The sequence below is a fragment of the Ziziphus jujuba genome, chromosome 5, assembly GCF_031755915.1.
Source record: "Ziziphus jujuba cultivar Dongzao chromosome 5, ASM3175591v1".
Classification (NCBI taxonomy): Eukaryota; Viridiplantae; Streptophyta; class Magnoliopsida; order Rosales; family Rhamnaceae; genus Ziziphus; species Ziziphus jujuba.
The window spans coordinates 1,920,491-1,940,778 of record NC_083383.1 but is presented as its reverse complement, the minus strand read 5'-3'; the positions used below and the strand labels follow the sequence as shown (position 1 = coordinate 1,940,778).

Here is a 20,288-nt window from a genome sequence, read left to right as displayed (position 1 = left end):
TCTCATCATTGTACAGATTTATTTAGATTAAGGAAGAAAGTACGACGACACAATTATAATGTCCTGCAAATACTCATCATATCAAGAACTCCACCTCTTTCTTGTTAATATACTATAATATATATCTTCTAAAGGTGATATTCGCTATTGATCTTCTTGTTCACCATCCAAAGCCCCTTTGTTTAATTTAATTAATTCTTTCAATTCTTTTCCAAACTCCACGTTAATTGATTTGTCTTCTTATTCTTGAACGCTGTGTTAATTACAGACCAAGAGAGCCAGCCCATAGACTTCATTTGAAGTCTGGACCACTTAGCCATGAAATTTCAACTGCTGCTTCAATTTTGGTCTTTAAGAATTGGCTAATCATAAGCTCAGCTTTACTTTTGTATCTTATTAATTAGTAGATTAATTATCAATCAAGCCTGCCATAATATATATGAATGGTAAATCTTTGGCATTTCTTCGGGCTTCGGATAAATATAGACCCCATTATTAATTATGTTTCTCATTAAGTTTGATCTGATTTTAATTTTGATAAAGGGGACCCCTAGCTAATTATTTACTCTCGCTTCTAATCCAACTTTCTTCGAACCATAAATTTATATGTATACAAAAACATCATAAAGCTTAATTAGTACTCTTGCTTAATTATTTCTAATCTCTTGTGGACTAGTTAAATCGGTTTGAAAAAGGTGGACAAATTTTCAATTATAATGAAAATTTGGATTAGTGTTGGATGAATCTTGGATTAGGAGTGAATAAAGAAAGGAGGTTAAGAGGACAAGTGAAGCCCCATGCAAATGATTTGGTCACATGGAGATTGGCTTGTGAATGTGCAGCCCTCTTGATAGTTTTCCAAAATAGAATAAAGTCATGCTTGGAAAACCTCACAAACCCACCCCATTTTTAATATATATCTAACCTCTAAAACAAACGACATCCATGATAGCATTGCACTTCCCGGAGGACTCGAATCAGAGAATACAATGCACAGCTATAACCTTCAAGTTCAAACCCACCACCACAGCTTTGTCATACAAGTAGCGAATTATAGCGACCAAACTTTTGAACCCACCACCACCGGTACCTCTACTACTACTACTACTAAGTTGAACTTGTCAGCCATGAAGCTTTTCAACCGGTTCCGTAAGATTCTGATGCGCCTTATATTTTCGCTCCCACCTCGAGGTTCTTGCTCTTCTTCATCGTCATCAGCGACACCCGGAATGACCCCAAGGCAAAGAAACTGCGATCGATCTTTCGACCCACCGAAGACTTCATGCAGTTCATATTACTCGTCTCATTCGCATTATAATGAAGCCATTGCCGACTGCATCGAGTTCTTCAACAAGTCGTCCCAAGAGGGAGGTTTGGATGGTCGGAAGTCATCGGATATTATGGTTTGATGATATCATTGAATATTAATATTAATTCCTTTCGTTTTGTATGATCAATCAAATTAATGTTTCCGGGTTTTCTTTGTCGATCTCTTGTCTATCACCACGCAACGCATGCACTATATATTAATGAGTTGGATCCTTTTTGGTGCTTCATTTTCTTTTTCCTTTTTTTTTTTTTTTTTTTGGTTATTTGGCTACCTCTTATTGTTTCTCTTGCTTTGTAGGGATGATATCAACTTGCAAGTAAGAGAAGATCTCCTGAATGTTGGCATTTTGTTGTACATTGAGAAAAAATTAATTTTTTGTTCTTGTTTTTTCACATCCAAAATTGAAAAACTAACCTCGATAATTGACATGCAATTTGAATTGTTTTAAATGCGGTTTGTTGGGCTATAGTGGGCCTTAGTCGGGTCGGGGTGGGAATCCTCCAGCTTCCAACCCATGAAAAACCCCATTTTAATATCGTCATACAAAAAATGAAAAAAAATAAAAAAAAAATAAAAAAATAAGAATAATTGGTAAAAGTTGTTAAAGGTGGGTCAATTAGAGTGACTCGTTAGGGGGGGCTATAGACTTGATTTGTTTTGTTTATGATGATGATGATGGTGATACTTGGTTGGTTAATGTATCTGTATCTGTGGTTATAAACGAAGTGGTCCAACAGGAATCCTAACAAAATCTGATAGAGGTCCCTCCAAAGTCCAAACTCTTTAAGAGTAGGCATCACCTCCAATGCAGAGAACAAAAGAGCCTCCTCCCCTGTTGCCTAGGTGGGGTTCTACTGATTTATTAGCCCATTATTTTGAAATTAGGAGGGGTCAATAGAAAGCTTTCACCATTTGCTGGATTATCTCTTACATACATGCACTTACAAAATAAAATCTACTTTCCATCTATATACGTTTCTTATAAACGATAAGTCAATTTTTTTTGGAATTTTACTTTTATAAATGAAATGCTGTCACCCAATATATTAGTCCGATCTCTTATTTCATTCTGCTGAACAGACAAAAATTTTAGATTGACGCTTGAAAACCAAAAGAGAAATAAATCTGACTGATTAATGGTGAAGTACATTAATTCCAAACTAGGAGGTATATTTATTAATAGATAACTCATTTATTGGGTACTTAAACCGTGCTTACAACTTCTTCCTCTCCTCTCAACCTAAGCCAAATCTTATTGGCTAAATTTACATCGTAATCATAAAACTGAAAAGAAACATATAAAAAAAAAAAAAAACGAAAATTTTTAAGTAGGAAAAAAAAGAGTTTGTTGTTATATATATATATATATATATATATATATATTATCCAAAACACTGAAGTTGTAATTTGGAAGAGGGAATTGGAGTCATGGATATGCTACTTGTGAGGTTGTTTTCTTCTTAGAAAAGATGCCTCCAATTAGAGGGATTAAAGGCTTCTTTTTCTTCTTCTTGAGAGAAGGATGTCTGTCCAAGATTTCAACACCCTGTGGGATAATAACTTGAGCCAGTGAAGGAGGATTAGCAAATGTCACATATCTTTTCTTTTGGAATTCAATTTCTCCTCCCTCTTCATTAATATCATTATCAGATGTATCCTGTGCTTTTATCACAAACCTCGCCGAATCTTCAACAAACTTGAGGTCCTCATTAATCTCAGATTCCATTAGGTGTTTCTCGGACTCGCGTTCCTTCAATTGTTGGAGCTCTTGCTTTGTCCTTTCCAGTTCTCGTTTAAGAGATGAAAGAGAATTGGCCATATGCTCACTCTCTTCTTTGGCCTTTAAGAGGCTTTGTTTTGTCTCTTCTAGCTCAGCTGTCACGTTTCCAAATTTGGAAGGCCCATTTCCATTTTCATTTTCTCCCATCTGTAATATGTGCTCATCATTTGTGATGAAGACGTTAATTTGATTGGTAAAACAGCCGGCGATAAGAAAATAAGTTTTAAGTGAATATGGAATAATTCACTATAATATATAGAAGTATTCTATATACACGTACATGCTGGATGTAAACACATAAAATATTTTAATTAAGAGGAGTTTCTTCATTTGAAAGCCAAGGAAGAAGATTGATTCCCTTGTAAAGGTAGCTACTGTATGTAGGTTCTATATTTAACGGTTACTTATTATGGTTAATATACTATTATAGTACAAAATTAAGTAACTTTATTCCATTTACTCATGATTACGCAAACCAAGAGCAGCAGCACTAGCAACATTCTCTCACACCTCACAATCACTGGAATATCTAGCTAATTACTGTGTAATAAGTCACAACCAAAAACGTTTCATAATTTCTAGAATCCAGAAAAAAGTTACTATATATTCAACAATATTTGGTACTGAATTTGTTATTCATATATAAAAGTTTCTATAATCTCCTTACTCTGATTATCCTAATCTAAATGGCAGTAGTAAGTGAAATTAAGAAATTATAAGCATTTAGGCAGAGACCAAAAAACAATTAAAAAGTAAAAAAAAAAAAAAAAAACTTTTGACATAAATATAGCAAATCTATATATAGCTAGCGGTAAATAGATGAGAATACTCAAATTTGGAACCAATAGACATACATGTAACAGAAGGGAAAGAAATTTAGGAAACAAAGAAAACAATGGGTGATCAAATGAAGAGGAAGGGATGGAGGAGTAACAACCTCTTTGAGCTTGGTGGCATAGAGCTCCCCAGCTAAAACCTTCTCTCCAAACAAGGTGACAGCCTCTTTGACGGATCGGAAAGGAGCCCTTGTATCGATCTCTGCCCTCTTCACCATGACTTGGACTCCTCCATTGTCCATTATAAGAGACAGACAGATACACGACAAAATGTGGGATTTGTAATTTCAGATATTATGGAAAGTAGACAACAATGATGTCCTTCTTATTTGGAGTTGGGGGGATGGGGGGATGAGTCTATGTGAATGAGAGAGAGAGAGGTGGGGTTGGTGTTTGGAACACAGAGAGAGAGAGAGAGAGAGAGAGAGTGCTGTATGATGTGGATTGTGGAACGAGGAGGACAAGGGAGCTTCGTTTCTTCGCGTCCACTTCACTAGAATTCTGTTATTTCTTCCCTAATATCTAAATCAAGGCGGTGGGTGGTTTTGCTTTTGGGCTACTTGTATTCTGGATCCGCGTGGCCCATACTTCCATTCCCATCCCGCATAAGAGAGGGACTATTTGCCTACTGCCCAACTCACTAGTCACAAATGTTTTTTACAATATTTCTTTTTTCCCCTTTTTTATTATTTTGAATCATCAATTAAAACTCTACTAATATTAATATTTATTTATCGAATAATATGCTCGTAACGTCTCTATAGTCATCGATATTAACAAGCTACCAATATCTGGTAAGTCTTTTTTTTTTTTTTTTTTTTTTCTCTAGCATCATTCTTGATGATTTATTCTTTGTATTTTTTAATGACAATGTTTTATTGCGCCCCAAAAAAAAAAAAAACGAAAAAAAAAACTTGTTACAATGTTTTATTCAGCAAGAATAAAGACAGTAATTATGATATCAAATCTTTGATGTGCTCAGTAGTAGTACTCTTGATTGGATCAGTAATATATAAAAATGTGACAGCAAGATCATACTAATAGAGAAAAATTGCAGTTAAAACTATTCTCAATGGGACCCAGAGTACTCAACAGCATGAAAAAGATTACAGATAACATAACAGCCATTATCCATTATCCATATTCCATCTTTGAAATTATCTTTCATTTATTTATTTATTTTTGGTGTTATCATTTCGAATAGTAGAGGAATTTGCAAGGTGTTGGTGAAAATCCTTAAAATACAAATGAAGAATGGCGCATATTAGAATGTTCAAATCAGTTAAAAACATCAGAATCAAATAGGGCGCACAACAACAAAGCAGAGATCGATGTTATTGCGTTATGTCCCTATCGTCTTGTCCGCCCATTTCCAACTCCAAAGTCCCCACCCTCTCTTTTTCTCTGTCCAACAGCAGCTTTGTTCCCCAAATTAAATAAATTTCCAACCAAAAAAATATATATTAATAATATAATATAAAAATAATAATAATAATTAAACACCAAGAGCTGGATGGTAACGGCCACCAGTTAGGTCGTTAGCTAACCAAAAACCCGTCAACAGAAAAACCTTTTACTTACTTCCTTGTTATATATTTCTACTTATTCTTTCAATAATTTTTAAAAAATAAAATAAAATAAAATTGAAACTAAAAGAGAGAGAAAACTACGATTACAGATTACTATACTCTGCTCTCGTTGTCAACAACACCTTACTTTAATTCAACGATCTCTTTCCTCTTCTTCTTCTACTTGTTGTTTGCTTTTGCTCGTTATAGATCTTACCGTCTGCTAACAATGTCACTTGCTGCCACATGTCCAGCCGTTGGATCATTTTACCTGTCGCGATCCCCCAGGGGCACGCCTCGCTTCAAAATGGCCGTCCGATCTGGTGCCCTTTCCGTGGCTCCGATCTTGACCAACTTACAGAAGGACTGCGCCACTCCTTTGCCAGTGCTCCGCCACGTGGCCGATGCCATGGAGGCTGATATGCTAGCTGGGCTAGCCGTCGACGGTGGAAGCGACCTCAAGATGATCCTCAGCTATGTTGATAGTCTCCCTAGCGGGTATGTTTATATCTAACCCTTTCTTGCTGACTTTTTTCTATCTAAGCCTTTCTTGCTGACTTTTTTCTTACTCTTTTTTTATTTTTTTATTTTTTTTAACTGTATATAGCTTAGGTTTCCCTGAATTTTGACTACAGCTTCTTGGGTGTGTGCTTGAATCAAAATTTTTAATTGTTTAATCACTTATTTTTCTTTAAAAAAAAAAATGTTTGTTTCTAGTTTCTACGCAACAAATTAAGTAACTTTTTTATTTAGAGATCATTACCTTATTTTAGGCGGTGAAAGAAATTATTAATTTTCCAATATTATTATTCTCTTGTAATGATTGTTGGACGATTGTATTAAGAAAGCAGTATTTCTGCAAGTTTAGCTTTGAGCTAGTAATTAATTGATTAAAAAATTATTTGAAAGGAACGAGAAAGGTTTGTTTTATGCATTGGATCTCGGAGGCACAAACTTCAGGGTGCTGAGAGTGCAATTAGGTGGGAAAGAAGAGCGCGTCATCGCCACTGAATTCGAGCAAGTATCTATCCCTCAAGATCTCATGTTTGGCACCTCTGAGGTGTGTTGGTTCAAGTATTGGTTCAAAAAAAAAAAAAAAAAAAAAAAAAAAGATGTTTTCATTGGTTATTTATGAGTACGTGCTCTTAACAGTTTGCTCATCAGATTTGTTTGGCTAATTTTGTTGTACTCTTCCCACTCGCAGAAACTTTTCGATTTCATTGCTTCTGGACTGGCCGAATTTGCTCTAAAGGAGGGTGGGAAATTTCACCTGCCACCTGGTAGATTAAGGGAGATTGGATTCACATTTTCATTTCCTGTGAAACAGACTTCCATCGACTCTGGAATCCTGATAAAGTGGACCAAAGGTTTTGCAGTCTCTGGAACGGTTTGTGTTTTGCTGCATTGTATAAAAATATTTAAGTAGCTTGGATAATAGTAATCTGTTTTTCATAGGGATTTTGGTTAAAAATGATTTGTTGCTTAACCTGACAAATGGCATAAGCATAAATTGAGACGTTCTAAATTCTTCACAGGCAGGAAGAGATGTTGTCGCTTGTCTGAACGAAGCTATGAAAAGGCAAGGAGTAAATATGCGAGTGTCTGCCCTGGTATGATTCCCGTGCCAGCTCACTGGTTGAAAATGGTTTTTAGATTGAATGGCAGATTAACTATAAATGATGCTGTTTAGGTTAATGATGCTGTGGGAACACTAGCTGGGGCAAGATATTGGGACAATGATATCATGGTTGCTGTCATTTTGGGTACCGGAACCAATGCTTGCTATGTGGAACGTTTGGATGCTATTCCAAAGCTACAGGGTCAGATTTCCTCCAATGGAAAAACGGTGTGTGTGAGAAGCCCTTTACTGTTCTCTTTTCTCCCTAAAACATGCTCAATTGATGAGAGCTAAAATGTTGTTCTTCATTTAATCAATTTCCCTGGATTTAGATTATAAATACTGAGTGGGGAGCATTCTCAACTGGTCTTCCTCTAACCGTGTATGATAGAGAAATGGATGACGCCAGTATCAACCCTGGTGAGCAGGTACAAATTTGAGACTTGGATTATCCTTTTCAGTCCTTCCCCAAGTGTGTCGGTAACTAATGACTGTTGATATTATCATGCAGATTTTTGAGAAAACAATATCAGGAATGTATCTCGGTGAAATTGTACGAAGAGTGCTGCTGAAGATGGCCAAAGACGGTGATTTGTTTGGTTCATCTTTCCCAGAGAAATTGGCAACACCATTTGTACTCAGGTAGCTCAAATATTACCATCTTGTTTGCCGTAATCTGGCTGTGCTAGCAATTCAGAAATTCACCTTGAAAGTGCCTATCTTTACTTTGTGAGTCTCATATTGGATTTTAATTTTGTAGCACCCCGGATATTTGTGCCATGCAGCAGGATAACTCCAGTGATCTTCAAGCAGTTGGATCAATCCTTTATGATGTAGCTGGGGTGAACTTCTAACATTGCACCACTCTTTTGAAATTTTAGCAGTCAAATTTATGTACCTTGAAAGATGAAATTATATTTTTTACATATGCAAATGATACCATTTTTAGAAACTTTTTGTTAAGACATTTTTATGAATAATGTGGATAAATTATAGCTTTCTCAATGGTTTTCTTACTCTTCAATTTAATTTATTTCCCTATCATGACATCAGGTGGAGGCAAACTTAAGGGCAAGGAAGATTGTCGTGGAGGTATGCGACACCATTGTGAAACGAGGTGGGCGGCTAGCAGGTGCTGGAATTGTGGGGATTCTGCAAAAGATGGAAGAGGATTCAAAAGGACTCATCTTTGGAAAGAGGACAGTGGTGGCTATGGATGGAGGGTTGTATGAAAATTACCCTCAGTACAGAGGATACTTACAAGATGCGGTAACAGAGCTTCTAGGATCAGATATCTCAAAGAACGTGGTTATAGAGCATTCAAAAGATGGATCAGGTATAGGAGCTGCTCTATTGGCTGCTGCAAACTCCAAGTATGAGCATGACTTTTAAACGCACCTAATATAAATTATCTTGTAATTAATCTCTTTTTTGGTCAAAGTATAGTAGTTGATTTTGTAATTTAATTGGACTCTCGGCGTTGGTTTAGAAAATAGGAGTGGACAAACATAATGTAGCGTCTGGCCGTCTGCGATTTGTAGAGAAGTAGATATATATTAGATGATTACATCTTGTTCATGTGCCATATCGGAATATGGTGCATTTTTTGTTATTTTATTTCATTCCTTGTGCCACGAGAGAACAGTTTCAGTTGCCAATCAATTAGTCAAAACTTAAATTTCTATAATCGATGATTACCATTTTTTTCTTACCTTGCCAATTGCCATCAGAATTTTGGGAATTGACGTAATTAGGTTATATTGTACAAGATCCATCTAAGGTACTGAAATGAAAATGAAATACAAAAGCTTTTATTTCCTTTTGTTTGGTCATCTACCAAGCAGCAGATCAAGAAACAATTCTGGTGTGAATCCCCATCCCCTTTTTTTTTGAAAATCCAAATTAGTTTTTTCAAAAAAGGAAAATCCTAATCAGTCCCTTTTTTATTAAAGGGTAACAATAATTATTTGAACTATAACTTTTGAAATCAAATACAGCATTACTGATTAAATATCCAACCTTTTAATTTTCAAAAAAAAAATTTACTATCCAAACCTATCCAACCAAAAAAATAATAACAATAAAAACTAAAAAGACTTTAGTTAATGGTCTAATCTCGGTGGTGGTAGGTGTTAGCCAATCGGCAGGAGCAGGATAGAACTGTACGGAAGATAGTTCGTTAGCCCACTCTCTCTGATAGTTGTTAGGTGGACCACTCAAACGCCAACACGTAAACCTATATTAACCTACCCCAACAACCCCACTCAAAACCCAAACCCAAACCCAAGCCCAAATGGAACCCATGAGGCATCAATCTAATCAGAATATGTGGAAATTAGAATATATTTAATAATACGAACGCAAACTAACCGCAATGCGCACACGTATTGTCGTTGTTTCGTTTTTTTTGGGGGGCCTTCAAACGGTCTCTCGGTACTAAAGACTACTGAAATTGAATATATATTATCCCAGACACGAACACAAACAGCCAAGAGAGTTTGAAGAGAAAGGAAGGAAGGCAATGAAGGCACCCAGGAAGCCGATCCACGCAGTGTCCACATGGCTTCGTCGGCAACCCCCGAAGATCAAGGCCTTCCTAGCCGTGGTTTCAGGCATGACGGCTTTGGTGTTCCTCCGGCTCGTTGTCAACGACCACGATAATCTCTTTGTGGCCGCCGAGGCCATTCACGCCCTCGGAATCTCTGTCCTCATTTACAAGCTCATGAAGGAGAAGACTTGTGCTGGTACTATTTCACCCAATTCCTCCTCTCCTTTTCCTTAAGCGCCTTTTCTGCATTTTTATTTTTTCTCCTTAGTTTTCTCTGGCATTCTCTATTACGTTGTTGTATTCGGAATTAAAAATGCTGGGCAGGGTTGGGTTGGGTTGGGTTAATACATTTAAGGGCTGGTAGATTTGGATTTTCGGAGGATATCTTTTCTAGGGATCGCACGCACCGCTCACTGCAAATTGCACATTTTCATTGCGTTATCCACTGTCTCTAGTTCGTTTATGGGCGGGAAGGGAACGTATTTGGGGAGATTTAGGGCATTTTCAACCCCCTCATTCATTACCCTCTGATTTTCCTGCATTGAATCATTTTCCATGCAGAATCCATTCTCTACACCAGGTTCTGCGCCTTGAAAATTGGTTATGTGTTTTATTTATTTGCAGGACTTTCACTCAAATCGCAGGAACTGACAGCTATTTTTCTAGCGGTTAGATTGTATTGCAGTTTTGTAATGGAATATGATATACACACGGTACTTGATTCGGCTACTTTTGGGACAACCCTTTGGGTTATTTATATGATTCGTTTTCAGCTCAAGTCCAGTTATATGGACGACAAAGACAACTTCCCAATTTATTATGTGGTAAGGCCTCATAGGCATTTTGGAATCTTTCTTTTTGTTATGTCGCCAGATAGAAAGAGAGAGGGAGAGAGTCAATTAAAAGATGAGATTTTCATTTCTATGGTTATTATTATGTTTTGATATAGATCGCAGATGTAGCTTGTTACCAGATTTTTAATTTTTTAATTTTTTAATAACAGTTTACTATCTCTTGGTTTTCATACTTATGTTATTTTCTGACCTTAATGTAGCTTGTGCCTTGTGCTGTTCTATCTCTGGCTGTCCATCCCACAACACAACATAATATTTTGAACAGAATTTTCTGGGCTTTCTGTGTTTATCTAGAAGCTGTTTCAGTGTTACCTCAGCTTCGGGTCATGCAGAATACAAAGGTAATAATATGTAATTTTATTTTAATGATGCGTTATTGATTATCAATGGCATCGTCATAGCAGTGAATCAATAGTACCTTATCCATCTTTTTTTTTTTTTTTATAAAATTATTTCTTTTATGAATAAGAATGAAAATTGCGATCTTCATACACATATTTTCGCCTAATTTTATTTTATTTTTAAAATTTTTTTCCCCTTAATATTCCAGATTGTTGAACCATTCACTGCTCATTATGTATTTGCACTTGGAGTTGCAAGGTTCTTGAGTTGTGCACATTGGGTTCTCCAGGTTTGACAATCAGCTTTAGCTCATAACTGAGATACAACCAATGCTACTCTTACAATGTGTTCGTTTCATTAATAATTATTGGATTGATGCTTGTGTTTGCAGGGGAAACGTTCCCTTTGTTTTGCGTGGATATGTGATCTATATTTTTTAATGATAAGTTTATAACACTGGTTGATTTATAAGTTTAAGAATTGTTGAGACTGGTATTTCACATATTCACACACTAGTGGAGAATTTAACCGAATTAGTGTTCATAAAAGAATTTATATTATATTCAGAGTCTAGAATGAGAGGTTTGTCGACTGTAGTCTGAATTGTGCATGACTATTCACACGCACACATGCACTAGTTATCTCCTAGATGGGGAATGCTAGTCTGAGAGTCTTGTTGAAATATAGATAGTGTATAATGATAGAATTGACAAGTATACTCTGATAATCAAGTTTTCTGGTTGATTTGTGGTATGTTTTCATTGTCCTTCATTTTCATTCATCAGTCTTGAAATTTTGGTGGAAGCAAATAGTCAATTTTGTTTGATAAAATACACAATTCTATTGAGCTTCATTTTCTTAAATTTCACCTTATGAAAAATTTCCTTGTTTGGAGGTATTCTGTCTTCTCACTTGACCATATCTGCATGCTTTTTTATTCTGTTATCACTAATTCCGGAAATAATATATTTCTCATTCAGTTACTGTTCACAGATGCAATTCTCTATTGAAATTGCTCATTGCTGCTATTAGGTAGTGACTATAGATTGACTAGAGTAGTTCAACTAATAGTATGTTTTGCTTATTTTGGCTAGGTTTTGGATACTCGAGGACGCCTACTGACAGCTCTAGGTTATGGATTGTGGCCTTCTATGGTACTACTCTCAGAAATTGTCCAGACTTTCATTCTTGCAGATTTTTGCTATTATTATGTCAAAAGGTGGGTATTAGGTTCCTGCTTCACAATATACCATCTCTATTTACATGTTTTTTTGACAAAGCTCTTGACAATATATATACTCGTGTCACGCAGCCTCGTCGGCGGACAGCTTGTCCTACGCTTACCCTCTGGAGTGGTTTAAGTTTAACAACATGCAGGATCAGCCCATTGCATTCACAGATAATTTGAAACCTAGACTTAGCTGCTCTCTCAGGTTGTATCTGGGCCATGTTTACTGTTGTGGCCTGCGAACGATGCTGAAGGAGGCGAACCGAGAACTTGTGATGCATTAATTTTGGGTAAATATGAGAGAATAGTCCGCGTTATCTAGTTTTAGCATCATCCTAGTATTTAATAGATGTTAGTCAGTTGGAATCATTATTTTTTAATCTAAGTTTGAACAAGAATTTTCTAATAGAGAAACTATTTTTCTAGCTATTTGGTCATATAGCATTGAGGATTTGAATTTTTTTTATTATTTTTTTATTATTTTTTTTTGGGTTCCGCAAAGAAAAATAAAGTCGATCCCAAGACGTCCTCATTCTCAGAAGAACTTGGCTTCATGATGATACACTGCTATATGTCATACGGGGCAGGCATAATTTTTTTATTTTTTATTATTTTATAATATATATATATATATATTTTTTTTAAAGTTTGCCACGTAGTCCTCCAAATTGATCAAAAGAGGACACGGGATTTAAGTATGCGAACGAATTGAAGGAAAGTGCGCAAATAATCAGAGTACAGCTGTGAAGCAACTTTATGTGGCATTATTCCAGCTGTCAAGTTGCTTTCAAGCATCAACGACACTTCAGCCAGTGGGCTAATAATATCTTATCTCAGTCTCATTTGTAGTTTCAAGACTTACCGACAAACCACGACACTGCCACCGTTATTTGTAAACTTCTAATTGCTTGCTAAAACGACACAGTTGCACTAAATGCACGTGTGGGACAGTCACGGAGTCAGCGAGTTAACTAGTCTACTTCCCTACTCTAATAATTACAAATAATAATAATATTTTATATGACAAATAATATAATTATCAATAAAATTTTAAAAATATTTGATTTTTTTTATAATAAATTTTGATTGGTCTTAAGAGGTTGGTGCTTCTTTATTTGATTTTTATTTAAAATAATCATAATATATGTAAATGATGTAGTATTAGTAGGTTGATATGATTAGCCATATATATTATCGTGACTTTATATTAAATTTATATATATATATATATATATATATATATATAAGTTTAATAGTAATCAAGAATTTGTCGCTTTGATTAAAGAACAATCCAATTTACAGTTTTTGTCCATTATTTTATGAGAAAAATAAGAAGGAAAAAAACTTCCTTTCGTCTAATTATATTATGTAATGACAACGATTTTTTTCCCTTTCTTTCTATGCATATTATCATAAAGAAATTCAAATATAATGTAAAGAGAAAAGAATTTGCAATCTAAATTAAAAGGCCTAAAATAGTACTACTCACATTATACGTAGCATTTTCGTCCCACGCCACCAATAATGCATGCCTAACAACTCCACATAATTATTGGCCCTGAACTTCTACTAGTTTTGTAGACCAAGGAATCGAATCATATATATATATATATATCTGTATATATAATGTAAGAGTTAGAATATTAGGTTGTGAGGACTTTTTTTTTTTTTTTTTTTTTTCGGTTAAAGGGAGGACCCAAGGGCCCGAAAAGAAAAGATTAGGTTGTGAGCTATTGACAAAAATAAGATCCATCCTAGAACTGCATGCAATGACTTAATCATATAAAACGTTTTATCATCCAAATAGTCATCTTGCTGGCCAGAAAATGAAATAAATTGTCGTATGCGAACTATTGATTATCAGTTTCATCAATTCATATGAAAAGGTTAACTTCACCCACTCGATTCCATTGTTTGCGTTATAGCTGTCTATGGCTAGTTCTGACTTTATCTCTCTCAACATTATCTTTTCCTTCTAGATCTTTTCTTCTCTACTGGTAATTTGTGTCTCGCTTTTAACCCTCATGAAATTTACAAAAAAATTTTTCATTACAAAAGTACTAAAAATTGGACAGATTTTATTGTTAATTATTAAGCAAAAATGAAAATAAATGATTAAAAACCATGAAGCCCACTGGAAAAACGCAATCCACTGGCCCAATGAAAAAGAAGCAGATCATTTCTTCTCACAGATGATTGATTATTCTTAATGCCTTTCACTACCAGATATTCCTTGACAAGTCACTACTCCACTATTTTAAAATTTTCTTCTCCTCCTCATTCTTCTTTTTTATTTTTTAATGTGTTAGTATACAATTGGTTTATAATTTTTTATTCTCTATTTTGGCTTTGTTACCTTGAGATGTCTCGGCCCTGCATGGACCTCTGTCTCATTGACTCTTCCTATAAATAGACACTATGTCTCTCTTACAATATGCAAGGTTTCAATTAGGTCTGAAACCATCGAAAACCTTACATTTTTGTACTCGGTCTTCTCTCATGGCCATCTCCAAGCTTGTGATCCTTTCACTTCTCATTTCCCTTCTTGCTATCTATCTTGTGGAAGCTTCTACACCTTCTAAGGTACCAAAGGCAACATAATTATCTATATTTTAATTTTTGGATTTTCATCGTTTTCCGTGTCAGAATTTTCAGAGCATATAAAAATATTAGTTTACCCCCACTCTACTAACATGCACTCAATTTTTGAATGATGCAGAAGTATGATGGAAATATAGAGAAGAGTTCTTTAGACGGGAAAATAGGTATATAATGAAAAACATAATCCTCTCTTACGCGGTCCTATACAAAATTTGTTCACGGTACATTCTAGTACTGGTAATAAGGCTTTGAAAGGCATCCTATTACTTGAACAAATTTTGTTTAGGATTTCCTGGATGAGAGAAAAACTATATATATAAAATTAGCGTTTGATTTAAACATTTCAAGGCAAAAAAATGGACATTAATTCGCATAAGTTTTGTGTGGTTTATAGATTGTGGTGGAGCATGCGCTGCGAGGTGCCAAAAATCGTCAAGGCCTCGGCTGTGCAAGAGGGCATGTGGGACTTGCTGTCAACGTTGTAACTGTGTTCCACCGGGCACTGCTGGTAACCAGGAGGTCTGTCCTTGCTATGCCGCCTTGACCACTCACGGTGGGAGGCGCAAGTGCCCTTAATCAATTTCAATACAGGCCAACTGCTAATAGTTGCGACACTGGATATTTTGCATGGATGAAGAAAAATTAGTCGGTCGAATAATTTCTCTTATATATATATATATATATATATATATATATAAGAAGGCGTTGTGTAAAATAAATTTGTGTTGATTAAATTTCGCATCGAATAAAGCTAATTAATTAAATTAATATATGCATGCCTGTTTTTTCTTTTTTCTTTTGGCTACTGGGGACTGCGCTGTATATATATATATATATATATATAAAGTCTTTGTAATTATTTATTTTGATCGTCATATAAACCTAAATAATAGAAAAGAAGAGAAGTTGTGGTTGTAGTACAGAAGAACTTTATACCTCTATCTTAAATTTCCTAGATTACCCTTCTATTTATTTTTATTCATTTTTTTTAAATTTTCTTTTTACTTAAATATCTTATTTGCATCCGTGATGGAGTTTCGAACAAACCATTAAAAAAGTCTACACTGTATAAACGAACCGATGAGAACTAGAGTTCAGTCACTTGCAAATTCCTTCTTCAAGAAAACATTAAAAAAAATATGACCTTGCCACCACGAAGCAGCCAGAAAAACGTTTAAAAAATTGTTAGAAATAAAAATGAAAAAAAGGAGCCGCCACCTTTGGGAGGAAGCATCGGTGCCCTGTTGCAATGGTAGACAAACTCTTGGACCAGGTCTGGCGGCTTCTCCATATATATAATTACAGTTTTTTAAGAAACCCAAAATCCTAATGAAAAGGGCGGAAGAAAAAAATATATGAATGGATACTTTGGTAAGTTTGAAACTTATGAGATTGTATATAAGATTGTTTGGACTTGCAAAAAGAACTTTTCAAAAAAGAATCGTTTCTTTTCTTTTTCAATGAACTCTTGTTTAACTTATTTTTGGTGGGGCCGACCGTGTATTGGGAGCTTTCCTTTTGGTTATAGGGAATTATATAAGGAGAGGTTCAGAAAGAAGCAGGCAGTGTATATGCGTACCTAATTTCCATCCCGTCTCTACACAAATAAAATTAATGAAGATGCAGATTTCCTTTTACAAGCTAGCTTAATCACTGACCATCATGTGCTTAATTACCTTCTAGTGCAAATCATTAATTAACAGTTGGATACACTTCTTATATAGATTTTTAAAACTTGCATTATATATATATATATATATATATATAAATATATGTCGATTAAGTTGATGGACATTAAAATATCCTCAATGAATTTTCCTTTTAACTTATTACACAAGAAAATTTATTTTGTTTCTTTTCATGATATTAAAGGTGAGGGAACTATTTACATCTGAGAGAACGCTTATTGATCAACATACTAATTAAGATTAGGGGCCAGGCCGCAAATAAGAAAATTAAAAATTAAAAATTTGCATATATATATATATATATATGTATGTATAGTGTACAGCTAAGACTTGAGAGAAGAGTTTTTGTACGTGTTGGTGAAAGGAGAATCTTAATTAATAAACCGATTGCGAGTTGTTGTCCAAGATTTTTGTTTTCAAGGATACAAGAAGCTAGAGGGCGGGTCACATCCTTAATAATTTGAGGTTGCGATTTTCAGCTTATCTCAAGCCTCATCCTTATAAATATTGTCCTTCTAAAAAGATCCACAAATTAACTCGTACATTTAATCAATCTTGCTGAAGGATCGTGGGAATTTAAACTTAAGATTTTTAATTTAAATTAATATGAATAGAAGATTAAACTTCTTGCAGCGATAATTAATGCAGTCAAGCCAATATACCAAAGAATATAGAACTACAACCGAAACATATACTATATATATTGTACATATATATATATATATATATTCTAGTAATAAAAGGTTACTTTGGGGATTAAAAAGTGGAAAATATATTCAATTTAAATGCTTTAAGGAGCCATGAAATTGACCAAAGGGATTCTGTTCCGCCAACTAAGACCATCGTCAAAAGTGCCTCAACATAGAAGTCACGTGGACATGATGATTTCACCTCCACCATTGGATTCAATTAATCGTAGGAATCCAGCGAAAATGCACAGCTGTTTGCTTTTACTGATTTTGCTCATCCACTTCAGGTCCTCGACAAGCTATACGCTCATTAATTCTTCATTTTCTGGCTGACTGGCTCGGCAGCTTCAAAAAGATAAATACTTTTCCCCCTTCCAAAGATGCCACACAAAACAAAAAGAAGAGCAATCCTTAATTCAACCACTAGCCACCAAAAAAAAAAAATCTTCATTAATATATATTAAATACTTTTATCATTTTGATGAACATAATTATAATCACATTCGCAAATTCCCAATCATAATGCATATACATATATGAGCTGTATTATTTCAATATTCAGATTATAAATTACTAATTAGATCGAATTGGGATGAAAATTAGAAGATTTACCCACATATTGAATATTAATTGATTGATGACTTCTTGCTCAATTAATTTGCGTTTGGATGTTTCTCACTTTGATATTGAAACTTGAAAGTGATATATATATATATATATATATTAGAATTTATTATCTATTTTACAACTCAAAGTTTAACATTTTTTCATTTAATGCTAAGAGAAAATGATGATGTGGTAATTCTCTGTCGTATATATAATTGGTGCTTTCACTTCTCTACACCCACCTTCACACCGACCAAACCCTCAATTAATAAATATTCTCTTCTAATGCTCTCCAATATTCTTTCCCTATAAATAACGCATTTTTGTTCTTCATACACAGCCAGCTAGCAATATATCATCTCTGGAGTCTAGAACCAAACTTTTGGGATACAAAAGTTACAAACACCAATCTCAACTCTTCCTTTCTGTGGCTACAATCTCTTAAACATAATCACCATGCCCAATATCTCCAAAACTCCATTTGTTTCTCTTCTCCTTTCTTTTATCCTCATCTACCTAGCTGCTGATGCTGATGAAATGGTAAAGTAATTAATTCTCACCAACTTCATAATCTTTTAATCTAACCCCTCCAAGTGAGTACTACTAACTCAAAATATATACCTTATTTATTTATTTATTTATTTTTTGGGGGTACATTGCCATTTAATTAGCAGGTGAGCAGAACCAACATTGACAGCCCTCCTCCTGAAACCGGCATTGGAGGCGCACCACCACCACCACCACAGCCCATAGGTATATTCAATGACTCTTTACTAATTAATTAGTCCTTTGTTAATTTTGAAAGCCTTTTTTTATTCTAATTTCTAAATAACTAGGAAAAATATGTACGTTATATATATGCACGTGCTTTGTGTACTGCAGATTGTGATGGAAGGTGTGAAGAGAGATGCAAATTGTCATCGAGGCAACGTTTATGCAAACGGGCATGTGGAACTTGCTGCGATCGTTGCGGTTGCGTTCCACCGGGCACTGCCGGTAACTATGATACCTGTCCTTGCTATGCCAACATGATCACCCACGGTGGTCGGCGCAAGTGCCCTTGAAAGTTGAAATAATTATAACTTCCATTTTCCATCCTTCTCAATTGCCTCCACATTGCTCTGCCTGCTGCTTTGGCCTCTCATCATCATCATCATCATCATCATCTTATGCAATACTATATGTTTTAATTATATATCAAGCATATCAGCTACTGTATCAATCCAAGAGAAAAAAAATGAGATTAATCTATATTATAAGATATTTAATGGAATTATATTAATCAATTAATATTAAGCTGGCTAGCAATTGACTACAATTACTAATTTGCTATATATTGCAACTTTTATTAATTTTTACAACTTGTGATCCTATGTGGATAATTTGGAAGAGTGATGGATATATCCGATAACAAAAGGTGACCCTTCGCTCAATGTACAGATATTTAACTAAAGATAAAGAATATAAAGTTTTTTTGTTTTTGTTTTTGTTTTTTTCTCTTTAGACTTTGAGAGGTAAAGATAAACCGAATCGATCACATATATCAGATCCATAAACAACAACAAAAACAATAATAATAATACTGAGGTAGTATCGTCTAACTTTGTGTAGCTATATAAGTTTCTAGTATTTCTATTCAAATAGCGAAATCGGGGAGAGAGGAAGTTTTGGCAATGAATTAACATCTTCAGCAGTAGTTGTTATGAATTGCTTAAACCGGAAAGAAAAAAGTGGATTGCAGGAAACGTCAATTAATAGGCACGGTTACGTGGGTCCAACCAAGGGAGAGAAAGATAAAAAATGAAGATCAACTCGGTGTCTTAATCAGGAACAAAATGATATGACTTGTGGTTCAAGTGCACGCCTGCCCTGCCAGATACTTCGCTGGATTGTTCCTCGCTGATTTTTGCACCTATGTTAGCTCACATGCCAAATCCTATACAACCAGTGATTATTAAACACACACGGAAAAAAAAAAAAAACCATAACTTCAATTTATTGGAAATGTGAAACTTGAGTTTGATTTCGTTGCCTTCCGTAATTCTCAGAGCAATATGACATGATTCGTTTTCACCAAATATATATATATATATGATATAAATCCTAACAGAGCAAGTGCAAAAGACAGAGTGTACCGAGTCCCTATAAATTATCCTATTAAATATGCAAAGCTATTGCATTATAACGTTTTCTTTTGGCAATCATGATGGATTTTTTTTATTATTATTATTATTATTATTTTTTTAGGTGTCAATTGGCTATCATGATGGATAGTGATAAGAAAGGGAGTCTTATTTCTAAGAATGTAATAATGGAGGGGTGATAGCGGGACCAACAAACAATCAATAGGCATTCTATTCGGCACCCTCAATTTTTGTGTAAAAAAGCTGGATTTTATCAAAAAAGATGGCCTTCATGTAACATTTCTGAGCTTATACTTCAACGGAAAGGCAAATAGATGGACATGAAGACGGAGCGCGCAGCCAATTATAGTCTGATTTTGATGGGCCATATCATATATATCTCCTACCAGCAAAAATTGGATAAACATTATATTCACAACTTTAAAATTGACATTATTTACAGAATAATAATTAGTG

The 20,288-nt window shown here is 34.8% G+C and overlaps 6 protein-coding genes across 8 annotated transcripts; 5 read left to right on the top strand and 1 right to left on the bottom strand.

Annotated features, from left to right (window-relative positions):
• The first annotated feature begins 970 nt into the window (after nt 1-970).
• LOC107408298 (uncharacterized) lies at nt 971-1,409 on the top strand. The gene has a single exon (XM_025069971.3). It carries the CDS (start codon nt 990-992, stop codon nt 1,407-1,409), a length of 420 nt encoding a protein of 139 aa, XP_024925739.2. The 5' UTR covers nt 971-989.
• A 1,093-nt stretch (nt 1,410-2,502) lies between these two features.
• LOC107435824 (WEB family protein At1g75720) lies at nt 2,503-4,436 on the bottom strand. Its single transcript, XM_016047448.4, has 2 exons — nt 4,048-4,436; nt 2,503-3,257 (listed from the first exon to the last, which is right to left on the bottom strand). Exons 1-2 carry the CDS (start codon nt 4,186-4,188, stop codon nt 2,757-2,759), a joined length of 642 nt encoding a protein of 213 aa, XP_015902934.2. The 5' UTR covers nt 4,189-4,436; the 3' UTR covers nt 2,503-2,756.
• A 1,019-nt stretch (nt 4,437-5,455) lies between these two features.
• Nucleotides 5,456-8,820, top strand: LOC107435837 (hexokinase-2, chloroplastic). Its single transcript, XM_048475015.2, has 9 exons — nt 5,456-6,012; nt 6,424-6,574; nt 6,719-6,901; nt 7,050-7,124; nt 7,205-7,360; nt 7,465-7,560; nt 7,644-7,774; nt 7,893-7,974; nt 8,186-8,820. Exons 1-9 carry the CDS (start codon nt 5,744-5,746, stop codon nt 8,522-8,524), a joined length of 1,482 nt encoding a protein of 493 aa, XP_048330972.2. The 5' UTR covers nt 5,456-5,743; the 3' UTR covers nt 8,525-8,820.
• Nucleotides 8,821-9,511: 691 nt separating this feature from the next.
• On the top strand, nt 9,512-12,533 carry LOC107407853 (uncharacterized). 2 transcript variants are annotated; one of them, XM_025069894.3, is made up of 6 exons: nt 9,512-9,876; nt 10,242-10,504; nt 10,735-10,875; nt 11,085-11,165; nt 11,971-12,095; nt 12,189-12,533. In XM_025069894.3, the coding sequence occupies exons 1-6, from the start codon at nt 9,654-9,656 to the stop codon at nt 12,235-12,237; spliced, it is 882 nt and encodes a 293-aa protein (XP_024925662.1). In that variant the 5' UTR covers nt 9,512-9,653; the 3' UTR covers nt 12,238-12,533. The 2 variants fall into 2 exon arrangements, with proteins under 2 accessions (XP_024925662.1, XP_015870663.1); XM_016015177.4 differs by having other exon boundaries at nt 9,518-9,876; nt 10,305-10,504.
• A 1,957-nt stretch (nt 12,534-14,490) lies between these two features.
• LOC107435835 (gibberellin-regulated protein 1) lies at nt 14,491-15,475 on the top strand. The gene is made up of 3 exons (XM_016047464.4): nt 14,491-14,687; nt 14,824-14,869; nt 15,100-15,475. The coding sequence occupies exons 1-3, from the start codon at nt 14,523-14,525 to the stop codon at nt 15,279-15,281; spliced, it is 393 nt and encodes a 130-aa protein (XP_015902950.1). The 5' UTR covers nt 14,491-14,522; the 3' UTR covers nt 15,282-15,475.
• Nucleotides 15,476-17,927: 2,452 nt separating this feature from the next.
• On the top strand, nt 17,928-18,984 carry LOC107435839 (gibberellin-regulated protein 11). Of its 2 annotated transcripts, none has more exons than XM_016047471.4 (3): nt 17,928-18,228; nt 18,363-18,441; nt 18,571-18,984. In XM_016047471.4, exons 1-3 carry the CDS (start codon nt 18,145-18,147, stop codon nt 18,750-18,752), a joined length of 345 nt encoding a protein of 114 aa, XP_015902957.1. In that variant the 5' UTR covers nt 17,928-18,144; the 3' UTR covers nt 18,753-18,984. The 2 variants fall into 2 exon arrangements, with proteins under 2 accessions (XP_015902957.1, XP_015902956.1); XM_016047470.4 differs by having other exon boundaries at nt 18,360-18,441.
• Nucleotides 18,985-20,288: the final 1,304 nt, after the last annotated feature.

Coding starts and splice junctions, on each gene's coding strand:
- LOC107435835 (XM_016047464.4), top strand. CDS start 14,523: ATGTCTCTCTTACAATATGCAAGGTTTCAATTAGGTCTGAAACCATCG. Junction 14,688..14,823: donor AAGCTTCTACACCTTCTAAG/GTACCAAAGGCA, acceptor TGAATGATGCAG/AAGTATGATGGAAATATAGA. Junction 14,870..15,099: donor TTCTTTAGACGGGAAAATAG/GTATATAATGAA, acceptor TGTGGTTTATAG/ATTGTGGTGGAGCATGCGCT.
- LOC107435824 (XM_016047448.4), bottom strand. CDS start 4,188: ATGGACAATGGAGGAGTCCAAGTCATGGTGAAGAGGGCAGAGATCGAT. Junction 3,258..4,047: donor ATGCCACCAAGCTCAAAGAG/GTTGTTACTCCT, acceptor CACATATTACAG/ATGGGAGAAAATGAAAATGG.
- LOC107435839 (XM_016047470.4), top strand. CDS start 18,145: ATGCCCAATATCTCCAAAACTCCATTTGTTTCTCTTCTCCTTTCTTTT. Junction 18,229..18,359: donor CTGCTGATGCTGATGAAATG/GTAAAGTAATTA, acceptor CCATTTAATTAG/CAGGTGAGCAGAACCAACAT. Junction 18,442..18,570: donor ACCACCACCACAGCCCATAG/GTATATTCAATG, acceptor TGTGTACTGCAG/ATTGTGATGGAAGGTGTGAA.
- LOC107435837 (XM_048475015.2), top strand. CDS start 5,744: ATGTCACTTGCTGCCACATGTCCAGCCGTTGGATCATTTTACCTGTCG. Junction 6,902..7,049: donor GTTTTGCAGTCTCTGGAACG/GTTTGTGTTTTG, acceptor AATTCTTCACAG/GCAGGAAGAGATGTTGTCGC. Junction 7,975..8,185: donor TCCTTTATGATGTAGCTGGG/GTGAACTTCTAA, acceptor TCATGACATCAG/GTGGAGGCAAACTTAAGGGC.
- LOC107407853 (XM_025069894.3), top strand. CDS start 9,654: ATGAAGGCACCCAGGAAGCCGATCCACGCAGTGTCCACATGGCTTCGT. Junction 10,505..10,734: donor ACTTCCCAATTTATTATGTG/GTAAGGCCTCAT, acceptor ACCTTAATGTAG/CTTGTGCCTTGTGCTGTTCT. Junction 11,166..11,970: donor GTGCACATTGGGTTCTCCAG/GTTTGACAATCA, acceptor TATTTTGGCTAG/GTTTTGGATACTCGAGGACG.
- LOC107408298 (XM_025069971.3), top strand. CDS start 990: ATGCACAGCTATAACCTTCAAGTTCAAACCCACCACCACAGCTTTGTC.